At 40.1% G+C, this 13,666-nt stretch overlaps 1 protein-coding gene across 1 annotated transcript in view; it reads right to left on the bottom strand.

Moving 5' to 3' along the window:
- Nucleotides 1-13,666, bottom strand: part of nbas (NBAS subunit of NRZ tethering complex) — a 176,576-nt gene that overhangs the window by 93,175 nt on the left and 69,735 nt on the right. The window contains exons 34-39 of the mRNA XM_063495518.1: nucleotides 11,216-11,329; nucleotides 8,532-8,689; nucleotides 6,899-6,982; nucleotides 4,724-4,897; nucleotides 4,029-4,142; nucleotides 2,805-2,928 (exon numbers count right to left, since the gene is read on the bottom strand). Coding sequence (XP_063351588.1) covers nucleotides 2,805-2,928; nucleotides 4,029-4,142; nucleotides 4,724-4,897; nucleotides 6,899-6,982; nucleotides 8,532-8,689; nucleotides 11,216-11,329 — 768 coding nt within the window. The remainder of the gene's footprint in view (nucleotides 1-2,804; nucleotides 2,929-4,028; nucleotides 4,143-4,723; nucleotides 4,898-6,898; nucleotides 6,983-8,531; nucleotides 8,690-11,215; nucleotides 11,330-13,666) is intronic.

Genomic DNA, 13,666 nt, shown 5'->3' with positions numbered 1-13,666 from the left:
CTGTTTTTGTGTGTCTGCATCCATCCACACACACACGCACACACACACACACACACACACACACCTGCTCCTGTGTCAGCTAAATCGAGCACATTGTTAGTAGGTCGGTGAGACACTAACCTATTACTATTTCACCTGTGCAGGCAGTGTGCGAAAAACAACTGATTAGAGCCTGGTCAACATTTGGCAAATGGCAGCACTCCATGCTGTGTGTCAGTGGAGTTTGGAGTCATGTGTGCAAATATGTGTGTGTCTCTACCTCTCTCTTTCTCCCCACTTGTCTTCACATCAAGTGCTTGTGTCTGCACCTTACTCAGCTCAATCCCATTGAGTCACTTTCCACTTGTGTCATCATTAATTACCTCCAACTTATCTAGGCCAGGTGAAAAATCGATATATTTATTTTCTTAAAGGCCATCTCCTAGTCTGTTTTTTAAGGACAGCCAGCGCGGCGGGCCGATACACCAGTCATTAATCGAAGGTTGTTATCGGACGCGATGCTGTCCAGAGTGGCTTTTCTCTTTCTCGACACGTCGCACTCTGCAGCTGCTCCGAAGGGAAGGTGACTTTTAAGAAGAGAGAGATATTCATTTGAATGACAGCGGCAACTGCAGAGAAGTTGGATTTGCTGAAAAGTGTGGATGTGTGAAAATGCGACCGCATGCGTTGGTCAAAGTGTGGAATTTTACATGCATTTGTATTACACGCAGACACACACACACACGTTTATTTTTGTAGTGGCATTGATTTTCGCGAGCAGTTGTGATCCATCATGCAGTGTGGCCTTGATGTTTTGACTTGATGCTATCTCTCTAGTATCTCTGCAGTGATGCAGCATTATTTACTGATGCGGTGGGATGCGTGCGGATACATTAATTAATCAGTGAGGCTATTCTTCCCGTGTTGTCCCCTAGTCGACCATATATGGGCTCCCAGGCTAAGATAGATGAGAAGAGGGCAGGGTGTCAAGGAGGAAGCCAACTACGCTGTGCAAATACCATCCAGCTTTACTAAGATGGAGCGCTGAGGAAAAAGCTCAAGTTAAACAAAATTCAGCCTCAATCAAACACTTAGAAGCTGCATTATCATACCGCAATTAAAAAAAAAAATTAAAATCCTGGAAAATTTTTACAAGCAAGCTGACAGTTGAGATCTTGCCAAATCAATGTACCAATAACTGACATTTCAAATTTAAATTATACAGCAAAAAATGTGGTAAGCACATTGACTTAGTGAGCAGCGACAGACAAGGTCAAAAAGTCTGAACAACTAGCCCTCAAAAACCCTCAAAAACTCAACTCAAATTCAGCCTGATTCTAAAATCCAATCTGGAGTAGAATTGAGTTGTAGTACACCAAGAATAATAAACAGTGAGGTTATAAATTTTATTAAAGGTTGGTTATGAAATTAGAAGTCAGAAACCCTGAATACCAAAAATAAATCAGAGGCTCGGGTTAGAGAAAGAAGCTTCTGCTGATGCAAAAAAAAGTTCTTACAAAATGGAAACCAGGAATTGTATGAGAGTTTATAAATTGAGAAGTCCGACATCCACAAATTGTGCGTAGATAAAAATGATTCAGTACTGTGGCTACTCCCCCTAGAAACCCTTTCCTGGCTAAAGCACTCCTCAAACATAGTGCTCAGTGTAGGAAGCAGACAAACAGGCAAAGACAAAGAAAGAGAAAGACCCAGGAAACAGACTTCATCCAGAAGAAATGGCAATAAAGAAACAAATTCCAGACTTTACATACTATTTTTTTGGCAATATATTTGTTGTATAAACTCAGTGGCTACTTTGCTCACATGCTCAACTGCTTGTTAACACAAATACCTAAATAGCCAATCACATGAAAGCAACTCCCTGCTTGTAAGCATGTAGACGTGAAAAGAACCTGCTGAAGTTCATACGGAGCATCAGAGCAGGGAAGAAAGGTGATTTAAATGGCTTTGAACGTGGCGTGGTTGTTAAGGCCAGGCGGGCTGGTCTGAGTATTTGAGAAAACGCTGATCTACTGGGATCAGCAGTTTCCACCATCTCTGGGTTCACAGAGAATGATCCGAAAAAGAGAAAATGTCCAGTGAGCGGCAGTTCCGTGGGAGAAAATGCCTTGTTGATGCCAGACTTCTTTGAGCTGACAGGAAGGAAACAGTAACTCAAAGAACAACTCGTTACAACCAAGAGACCATCTTTGAATGCAAAACACATTTAACCTTGAAGCAGGTGGGCTACAACAGCAGAGGAACACATTGGGAGCCACTCTTGTCAGCTAAGAACAGGTCAGATAAACAACACTGTCTTCTACATCAGTGGTTCAGGCTTCTGCTGGTGATGGTGTAATAGTGTGGGGAATGTTTTCTTGGCACACCTTGGGCCACCAAATGCTTAATAGCAACTGAGCATTGTGTAAACACCACAGCCTACCTGAGTATTGCTGCTGACAGTGTACACATCATTTGATGGCTGCTTCCAGCAGAACATGCCACAAAGCTCAAATAATTTCAAATTGGTTTCTTGAACATAATAATGAGTTCACTGTACTCAAATGGCCTCCACAGTCACCACATCGCAATCCAATAGAACACCTTTGGGATGTGGTAGAACGGGAGATTGGCATTTAGGATGTATTGCCGGCAAATCAGCAGCAACTGTGTGATGCTAACACGTCAATATGGACCAAAATCTCTGAGGAATGTTTCCAGCAGCTTATTGAATCTGCGACCCGAAGGATTAAGGTAGCTCTGAAGGCAAAAGTGGGTCCAACCCGTTACTAGAAAATCTATGTCTATGTAGGCCACATGCTTACCTTCTGTAGCAGGAAATGGGGTTTTTCCCTCAGTTTTGGCCTCAGCCAGTTTTCCAGTCCTCAGCAAAACCTCAGCAAAGTTTTCTGCAGGCACTTCTTTGTAGAATGAATACACATCTTGACTCTAAAAGAAAGAATGACAAAGGAAGAGTGATATAGTACTTTTCTTTATATTAAGGCAACCCTCCCTCCCCATATCTGAGCAGACTAGAAAAAGCACAGCGAGACATGATGAAGATGACTGAATATCTTAATTCTCAAGGAGTCAGACAGATGAGAGACTGAGTGAACAAATGAACTTCAGAGCCAAGTAAAGCTTTTCAAAACCAGGCCCTTTTGAAAAGTCATTTATAGGTTTCTTGTATACAAGTTATTTCTCATGTGTCTGAGAGGCGGACAATAAAGTTTCTGCTCTTGCTCGGTCTCAGAGCTATCGCTTCAACGCAGAGTGTGTCCTGTCTGTCTTCGCCACTCTGTCTCTATCCATCTTTCAGTCCCGTTGCATTTGTCTCTCTTTCTCTCTCAATCAGTCTCTCCTCAATCCCCACTCCCTTCATTGCAACTGTTAAGGTAAAAACTAATCCCATTGATCAGCCAGCTCATGGGCAGATGGACGTGGGGAGTAATTATTGGTAGATGGATGATGGAAGATGGATGAATGCTGGCGATGAAGTGAAGGAAGGGATTTGGAGAAGCCTATTAAAATGTCATAAGAGGAGATGTATCGGCCTTCTCCGTTTCCCCTCCCGTCCGCTCTTTCAGCTCTCTGTATGATTTGTGTCTTTGAGTAAAAAGCCCAGTGGCGACCACTTTCCAGGTACAAAGGTCAATCTACTCCTTTTCTTACTTTTACTCTTTTGTATCCCTATAATTCCTTCTGTTGACATTCTTTTCTTTTGGATTATTTTTAATGCAAACCTCGCCCCATCTCTGACGTTCCTCAGCGTCATATCAGTAGTCCAAACTCTCTGCTGTTAGTACTTGGCATTATAATTGTTCAGTCTGAAATCAATAATCATTTTGTCTCAACACTGCTTTTTAAAGAATGTATAAGTCATAGCAAGAAAATCTAATTAATTGCCCAGTCATAAGCCTACTCAGGCAGTTTTTGCTGTAATTTGAAAGGATGTCCTAGGGTGAGAAAACAAAACATAAGAAGAGAGAAGGTCGATAAGAATGTACGAAGCAAAGAGCTACGAGAAACACTGGTCTTAAGCCACTCACCGTGTCTACATAGGGATCCTCAGTGAGATCCTGATAAAAGGGGCTGCAGCCTTGACGCTCCAAGTTGGCGTTCTCACATGCCCCTTCCTGGCTAGTGGCTCCTGAACCACGACCCTGAGGAGCCATCAAAACATCATTAAACTTTCACAACATGCCCTCAACGCTGTCATATTTTTTCCCCTGTCCCACAGCTAACATCCATGCAATTTTTCCTCTTTCTTTAGAAAGCCGCAATCACGATCACCCCTCCCAATTGCTGCCAACACCAGAGACGCCATCAATCTCCACCCGGGCGACCGTCGGGCCTGTGCAGCCACCAGATATTGAAATATTCAACAGGAGGGCCAATTAATTATGCAGGAGATGGGCTCTTGATTGGTTATTTTTGAAGTCTGCGAGCAAAAGTATGTGAGGTATGGGAGTGCAGACAGACATGAGATCTGTCTATGCAGCCCATTAGTCTGTAGAGTTAAAAACAAGGCAGATACATCCATAACCACTGCTACGCTGTTGCTGGCTAATTGATCATGATTATTACACAGAATATAAATGTATTTATATCAGTACAATGCATAGGAACTGTATTTTCTTTAAACCTACAAGGTGGTTAGTGCACCCATTAAGAACTTTACCAAAAAAAAAATCTTCTTCTGCAGCGAAGAGTTAATAAAACAACACAGTCGATGTGTTCTTACATGCAGCGGCCGGAGGTAATTGAGTGAGTCCTTCCACCAGCGGTGGTCACTGACTGCAGTCAAAACAGCCTTGGTATTCAGTCCTGTAGTAGTCAGGACTTCCATGGTCTTAGCTGTAGTCCTGTGCAGGAGGTCTCCTGCTGTCCCCACAGAGGAGCCCACACGAGGTTGGGGCTGAAGAGAAAGACAGAGAAGAAAAATTAATGGCAAGCATATTCTACTGTGTCACTCTGGAGCCTTTGTAGAAGTACCCACGACAAGGGGCTTTACAATTTGAGAACAGTGTGCAGCATACTACAACACCTCACTTTTTGTAAATAAAAACACAGCACCGCTCGATCTGCACTGCTAGATTAGACCCATGAATATTGTATTCTATTTTTTATTAGGTACTTCTGAGAAGCCATTTTAATAAGTGCAGGGCTCTTTTTCTTTTACTGGTTTATTTATGTAGTGCATAGAGGAATTACAATATGCATTCAAGCAGGGCCCTTCTGGTTCTGAAACACACATTCTGTATTGTGTGTTTGTTCAGAAAACTTTCCAAAAGTCACACAGGCAGAGGAAAATTCTACACAGACGTAGGACAGATTCATAATACAACAAGTATTTCTGTGGTTTCTTGAACTTTCGTCACTAAGATTATACAACTGAATTAAAAATTTTATTCAGTGATTCTCTCCTTGAAAAAGCAAAAGCTTCCTTCTTAAAGCAACAGCATTTATCTCATCTAACACAGAGTTAGATGAGACAATCCACTCGAAACACACCAAGTATATATCTTAGAGGCACACCACTGTATGGGCTGAAGATCAGTACTGGCTAATTTCAGCTCATCTCAAAATAAGATTATAAGTTTTATGTTGGCTAAACACTCAAAGATGAGTGATAAAGAGTTATGACTTTTATCTCAGCAATTTTGACTATTTCGAAGTTCTAAGATAACAACTGTGAAAATAACGCTTGAATTATGTTTTTTTTTTCTCTAAATTTTTTCCCTTAGAATTTCCACAAAAGTCAGAATTTTAAAAAAGCAGAATTCCAAGGAAAAGGTCAGAATTCTGACATTAGTCCTGGATGTCTGACTTATTTTTCCTTCAGATTTCTACAGTCAAAATTATGATCAAAAGAATATTTTGTCCTAATTTGTCCTAATCCGCTTCCATATCCCAGCCTTTCTATATCCTTCCATGCTTATAGAAACCAAACAAAACTGTTTTGGACTTCTTAGTATTTCCACTTTTTATTAGCTGGTGAAATGGAGCGTCTGCCACCTAACCCACATTTTTCAGATATAGATAGAGTGCTTCAGAAGTTGTCTATTTTGTTGACTTTGAACAGAGTAAGGTAGTCAAAGAAGTTGTCACAGTTAAGTCACAATTGTGGTATTTGTGTTCTGTTGGTTTTCTGAACTACCCCTCTCAAAGCAGCATCAGTATTTAGTTATTAATCCTCTCTGAGAGCTGCCTCTTCCACAAAAATCTTTCAAATTTAATATTTGGAAATGAAAGGTGCAATCCTTTTGAATGTATATTAATAAGTACACCACAAAATTCAATAAAGTGCTGTTTTCTATACATTTGAAAATCTTTACAAAGCCATCTTGGGAGATCCAGTGAGCTGGAGCCAAATCATTTAGTGCCTTTCATCAATACTTTATTTAGCAAGGGATTAAGGGTAAGAGCATGAAATGAAGAAAACATATACGTATGATGAAAAGACATAATAAAAGCCAACTATTCAGTACAGACACATACACAGCAAGCTGCATAAATACATGCCCACGGTGCACACACAGAACACATTTGGGCAGCTTAAATATATACAAGTGAGGGACATCAATACAATAATAAAATGATAACAGACAGCTTCAAATGAGCACCTATTTGCACACAAAGGGGGATGAAATGCAAGTCATGAAACATTAACACCCACTCAAGGCATCATAAAGCTGGCAGTGCTGAAGGGGAGGAGAAAGGAAGGCATAAATAAAACAAGGGAGCTGAGGACCTTAACACTAGATTTACACCTCATCAAATATGGAGCGGCAGGAAAACACACAAACTGAACAGGACAGAAACAAACCCACACAGGGATAGAGGAGGCAGTTCAAACAAAAACATGCATGTGATGTAAAAAAAAATGTGGGGGTTGTAAGAAAAAAAATACATTTACCTTTAAAGAGTCTGTCTCGTCAACTTCTCGTCCGGTCTCTGTATTTACAGGCTCCATTTGATAGTTAACAGCCTGGTACAACACCTGCAGGATAGAGGGAGGGAGGGAGGAGGAAAACAAGAGATTAGAGTTATTTTGCCAGAAATAACAAATTCAGTTTCCTCCATATTTGAGATGATTTAAGCTTTTTAACATGGTGTGCTGTCATGCTGAAAGTAACTATAAGAAGACGGGTACACTGTGGTCATAAAGGGATAAGCGTGTTCAGACTAAAAGGTCAAAAAGTATGCCAAAAATACAAGGCAGGATGGATCCATGCTTTCTTGTCGGTTACCCAAATTCTGATCCTCCTATCTGAATGTTGCAGCACGATTGGCTAGGCAATCTTTTTCCAATCTTCTGTTGTTCTATTTTGGTGAGCTATGCAAATTGTAGCCTCTCTTTCCTGTTCCTAGCTGACAGGAGTGACACCCGTAATGCTCTTCTGTTGTTGTAGCCCATCTTTGGCGTGTTGTCCGTTCAGAGATCCGTTCTTCTGGATCCCTTGGTTGTAACCAGCGGTTATGTGAGTTACTGTTGGCCTTCCTGTCAAGTCTGGCCATTCTCCTCTGATCTCTGGCATCAACAAGGTATTTTTGTCACAGCACTGCTGCTCAATGAATATTTTCTCTTTTTCAGACCATTCTTTGTAAATCCCAGTAGATCAGCAGTTTCTGAAAAACTCAACAACCATGCCACATTCAAAGTCACTTAAATCATCTTCTTCCCCCATTCTGACGCTCTGTTTGGACTTCAAGAAGTCATGACCATGTCTACATGACTAAAGGCACAGAGTTGCTTCCATGTGATTGGTTATTTAACATTTGTATACTGTATATGTATACTAATGTCTAATTATCTTATTTATCTTAAAGGTCCTTGATTCACAGGCTTGGGAGGCACTTTTATTGTTGTCTACATTGATCATTTAAAAACTTCATTAGCAGTCCTAATTTTACTGCTGGTTCTATCAAACGTCTTTTTTTAAACTGGCTAATCCAAAAAATGTGTTTACTCATCACCTCTACCTGCTTTGTCACCATGGCAAAGCAGCCCCTTTAAAGGCACAAACACATGAAGTCAGCAGTAAATTTTTTTAGTAGTAACGGCAACGATATTCCTCTGAACGCGTTTGAAAAGCTACTCACACATCTTACCTAATTCCTAAAAATATGTCTGTTCAGCTTATGCTATGCTTATGCTAACGTATATCCAGCCCCATATATAAATTAAAGGACTTGTTCTCATATTTTTGTTGCTACAGTAACTGTTTGTTAATACTGGACAACCAACCTGTGGTTTGCTGGTAACCCTCTTGTATATTTCCCCCTTCACTCCCATTAGCAGCTGTAGTGTCTCACTACTGTCATATGCACCCACTTTGCTCTACCACTGGTTATTTCAATTTTCATTCCTAGAAGCCTTCAACTTTCCCACCATCACAAATTCTCTTCTTGCACGTATTTGCTTCAAAAGCTCACTATACAAACCATTTTCATTTTGGACACACATGAAAGGGCAAACAAAATGATAGCAGCAGCCGAACATGAAAACTATATAACAATGCTGTTAATAAAACGCCTGGCTGGTTTACCTGAGTTTGTAGGTCACTGGAGGCGGCCAGGAGGCCGTGGATGCTGTCAGGGGGGCAGTGTGTGAGAGAGAAGGCTAACAGTTCTTGCCGGGCCTCCAGGTCTCCATAACCGTCACACTGACCGAGCAGACTGCACACCTCCCATGCTGGACCGTAACCTGTAGGGAAACAAAAAGAGAATGTAACTATAAGATCAAGGCCGATCAAGACATAATGACAAAGCATCAAACACAAAATGCATATTGTAAAATAATCCTTGAATATCCAGAACATTAAAGCAAAGAACAGAATCTAAAAAGTATAACAAGCCAGGAAAGAGTAACTTTCAAAGCCCTTGGGACATTAACAAATACTTAAATCTTACTTTTGCACACTTCTCCTTGAAGAAAATATCAGCCTGAAACATTATAACAACTGAGCTACATTTGTTCCAGCCTCATCATAGCCAGAAACCAACACGCCGCCTTGACTTCGTTTTTACAAACAGATTCAATTATTCCTGCTGTGTTCATAGAGAGAGAATACTGTTGCTTATCTGATTACACCCTCTCTCTCTCTAAGACACCTTTTTCTCATCTAAGCACTCTCCCATTACTCAGGACTGTAGAACAACACGGTGAAATTTAAGTTGTTTTTTTCCCCCTTGGACTTAATTTTTCTGTGGTGGAAAATATTACAGCATCAAACAAGACATCCCCACCCCCATTTTCTCAGTGTTGAGAAAAATGATGATCACTCGACCTTTCTGTCTCTTAGCTTAACACACTGCCTTCAGACTTGAAAACTGGACATACTTGGACATCCAGCTCTCTTATGATTTCACACATTAAACTTGGATCAGTTTGAAAGTAGATGTTTGCTCTCCGCGCAAGTTTGAGGTCTGTGGTGAAATCGTGCACGTTACAGGTGGTCAGAGCAGGACTTTAAAGGAAAATAGCGGCCTCGTACACTACCCCTTAGCCTCCTAGCAGACACACCTACAGTATAAATTTCAAAATCCTAAGTCACCTTGTTCTGACGTTATAAGATTTTCAGAAAACTTACTCTGAACTTCAGGTCAAGGCCACAGAGATTCAAACTCATCCAAGATTTTTAGTAGATGCACCTATGGTATCAATTTGAAGTTCCTACATCGCCTCGTTCTCCAGTTATCGCATTCATAAACTTAGGTGTCCAGGCCGCCCGCCCACTCAGATGATGGATGACAAAACCCCATCAGTCTTTTTCAGCTTATGAGATAAAAAAAACAAAAAACCCCAAAACTATGGGCAACAGTAAAGCAAACGAGCGAGATAAATGAGTAAGAAGAAAAGGAAACTATTGATGCAAAAACACTGCTGCATGGTCTCACGTTTCCACAGGACCTTTGGGAAGACTTTCTGTGGACAGATGAGGTCAAAGCAAATCTTTGCAGCAAAAATCCCCAAATGTCATGTTTGTAGGAATTAAGGAACTGCTCTCCAGTACCAAAATCTCATCACAACTGTGAAGCATGGCGGAGGGAGCAATCAAGGCCTCCAATTGCTGAGGGAAATGATGCATTTGTAATCGTCTCAGGGAGTTTAACAAGAGAATGCCGGGGCAGCTGTCCATGTAATCAAGGCTACCATTGTAACCAAGAATATGTTTTTAATGACTTGGCTGCTTTAATGAAGGTTAAATAAAAAATAGATTTTTCTCAAAAGACCTGAAGCTGAAGATAATCTTGGATGATCCAGCAATGCAAACAAGTAAATTGACTACAGAAGGATTTGGGGGAAAAAAAGAAGAAGCTGTTAAGGAATGGCAAACTCACCTTCCTGAGTTTAATTAATTAAGATGGCATAAACCAAAGAGGACTGATTGTGGCAGAAATAATAATTAATTCAAACAATTTTATTTGACTTGTAGTGTCATCAGAGGCATCAAAAACTCTCTGATGGAGGTGGTTGATCCTAAAGACGTTCATATATTAAAATATTTTTAATATTCTGATGCGAGAACTGCAAGTGGGACCAGCTTTGTTCAGAGATGCTGAGGGAGTGTGCAGTGTGGGAGTTTAGTTGACTTCCAATGTTTCAACCTATACCCATTTTTTAGACCACCACCAAATAAAAGTTTTATGACACAACGCCATTAAATTAATAGCATTGGTAATTACCAAAACCATTTTTATGTGTCTGTAATGGTTAATCCACCTGTATGTGGAAGCACTTTAATACTCTCTTTAAATTTGTTAAGCACTGTAGCTCATTTGACTGGATGTCAGTATAGTTTGATATCACAGTCAATATACCACCCAGGTATTTAAAACCAGGACACCCGTTTGATGCCAATCAATGCCCTTTGTTATCATTTAAATATCATTAATAATCCCTTTTCTCTCTGAAGACTTCTGTCTTTTTCCATTGTTCATCAACCTCAATGGATTTTGCTAAATGCTATTGCCTGTCAGTCTTCTTCTGTTCTTGTTATACTGCATGAGAGGTGTAACAAGCTTAATAATATAAAAAAGCTTCTTTTAGTAAGGTTTTAACATGCAAAGTAATTAACGCCCCCCTCTAAGAGTGATACCAATTATCAACGATGAGGTAAAACATTTCTCTCATATTTCAGTGGTCATTTTACTTAAATCCTACTTACATATCACATATATTATAGTTTCCCTAAAGGCTCTACTGGTCTGTGCACAGCTTCACAGTTACCTGCAGACATGAGGTCCTGACAGTGGATGTACGACGCCTTGAAGTCCAGACATTGAAGAGCTTGCTCTGCAAGCAGGGTCAGCACTTTGCCTTTTCTCATTGCTTCATCATCCCCTAGGCATGCAAACACAGATATTCATTTAAATTAGTACAAATGGATTTTTTTTTAAAAGTCTTTTGAATTTGTTTTTTTAATCCTGACAAATGTCAACATTCAAAAACTAAACCGCAAAGCTCATAAGGCTGCAATATTACAAACAGTATCTGTCTCAATAAATTTCATATTAAATTTCCCTCTGTGAGCAGACTCACACACAGGCTCTAGGTTGGAAAAAGAATATCCTCAAATATTAGCCGCACTGCAGTCAGGGCTTGAGACTACATAATAATTGTCTACCACAAATGAGATTATTGCAATTTCTGTTCATCTCCAAAACAGGGTACGAAATAACAGTAAAAGTACCACCGTGCTAAAAAGAAATCAGAAATCAGAGTTTGATATCTCAGTGTTCGTGGGATTGAGTGCGGTGTTAACTTTCATGTGGCAGCTCAGGACAACCTTTGATCTGTGTGTAAGCTCTATAAACAAAAGGCAGAGGATGGGACGATCAAAAGAGGCATGGTCAGGAACAACTTCTGAATAAACCTGTGCGCTGAAGATCAAAGAACTGGCATTGAGATGAAGAAATGTGATGGCACTGAATTGGCCGGTGGCTGTTTGTTTGTGCGTGTGTGCGTGCATGCATGTTTGTGTGTGATGACAGAAATGCTGTGTTTACTGTGAAGGGGAAAGAGGTGTTTGTCAAATATTTTCAGGGTGACTGGTGAAATGGCATCTTCAAAAGCTGTCAAGACCTCAATATAGAGAAGGTTTGTGTATGTGTGTGGCGGCACATCTTTGTTCACCCTGTGCTCTTTTCCACCATTTTTTTTCTTTAAATCAAAACATTCCCTGGCATTTATTTCAAGTTGATCTAAAAATCAGACATCTTGGAAATCCAATTGAAACCTTTACCTGTCCTTGATGGTCCAACCAAAGACCCTAAATAAAAACGTGTGAAAGAGGACAAATAGGAGCGTGTGTAGTTTAATCTAACTCGACAGTGGATTATAACAATCATCTATCCAAGTCAGAAAAATTTGCTACATTTGGAATATTATAATTAGCGATTACTTCATACATAAACAACGTTTGCACCTCTACGCCATAAAATGAAATGATTCATGGATCACTTTTTTGCAGGGGCAGGAACCGAACCCTAAGGGTTTTTAACCGGCATGCTGGTGATACCTGCATTAAATATTCACCACAGAGCCCCAGAGCTACGCACCCTTCAAAAGACTCCCTCCTGCATTTATTTATTTAAAAATTTGTTTATTGCTCTTCTCATCTCCCTTTGCCTCTTTTTTTCCGCCCTTTCTGAAACCACACAGCGAGGGTTTCCTGCTGACAGAATGTGAGCAGCACAGACACAGAAATGCCACAAGACCAGTTAGCATCCTTTAGCTGGTGACAGGCCTCAGAGAGAAAAGACAGGACTATGAATCCAAGAGACAGAAGACAAAATAGGGAAAAGCATGAAAGACTGACTCTTTTTTGTGTGTCTGTCTATCTTATATTCTTAAAAGATGAACAGTAAACACGGGCACAGAGGGAGACGTAAAGTTTGTGCAGTTTGTGCAGAAAAAGGACATCTTGGTTTTCCCCATAGTTGTTTTTTACTTTTTCAGCATTGGAAAAGTGGGGGTTGGAACTAAAATGGTCAAAGTATACAAGCTTCTACTATTTATGTTTTTTTTTTTCTTGTAGTTCTCTTTCAAACAAGAAGATTAAAAAAAAGATTTGAAAGCACTGCAGTCGGCATGTCACATCTTGTGTATTAAATGGATTCCATTACCGTGTTGCCACATTCGCTAAAAATACAGCTCTGCGGTCTGAAAATCATGCAGGAGATATGAAAAATAACATACCACAAAAACATAAAGAATTAAATTGCTTTTGGTATTACTGCAAATACACTGCACATAAAGATTTTTCGAGTCGAGAGTCTGTAAACGTGGTAATTCCTGAGGAAATTAAACATGACGGGATGAAGGACAGCGTAGAGTCGGACGATTTGAGAGAACATATAGAGGAAGAGTGAAAATCTTAAGGAAATTAAACCTCTTTGCTGAAACGTAGTACATTAACCTTGTTTGATTTGTGACTGTAGTTTGTTGCTTTAAGAGCTGCGTTTCACATGGAAGGATTTGCAATGTGCACTGAGAATAAACTCCATTTCATTTCCCATTTTCTTACACCTACTGCACATTCATTTGCAGTCAAAGACGTGCTAGGTTATGCAAAATAATTGGACTGAAGTCTGTCCTTTGGCTCAGTCTTTAGGCATACCTCTTCGACAGCTGCAGTTCTACTATTAGTATCATGTGGATAATAGCCAAAGTCTTGCA

This window comes from Pelmatolapia mariae, linkage group LG15 (assembly GCF_036321145.2).
Source record: "Pelmatolapia mariae isolate MD_Pm_ZW linkage group LG15, Pm_UMD_F_2, whole genome shotgun sequence".
Classification (NCBI taxonomy): domain Eukaryota; kingdom Metazoa; phylum Chordata; class Actinopteri; order Cichliformes; family Cichlidae; genus Pelmatolapia; species Pelmatolapia mariae.
The sequence above is the reverse complement of the archived record's forward strand: the minus strand, read 5'-3'. Positions and strand labels throughout refer to the sequence as shown.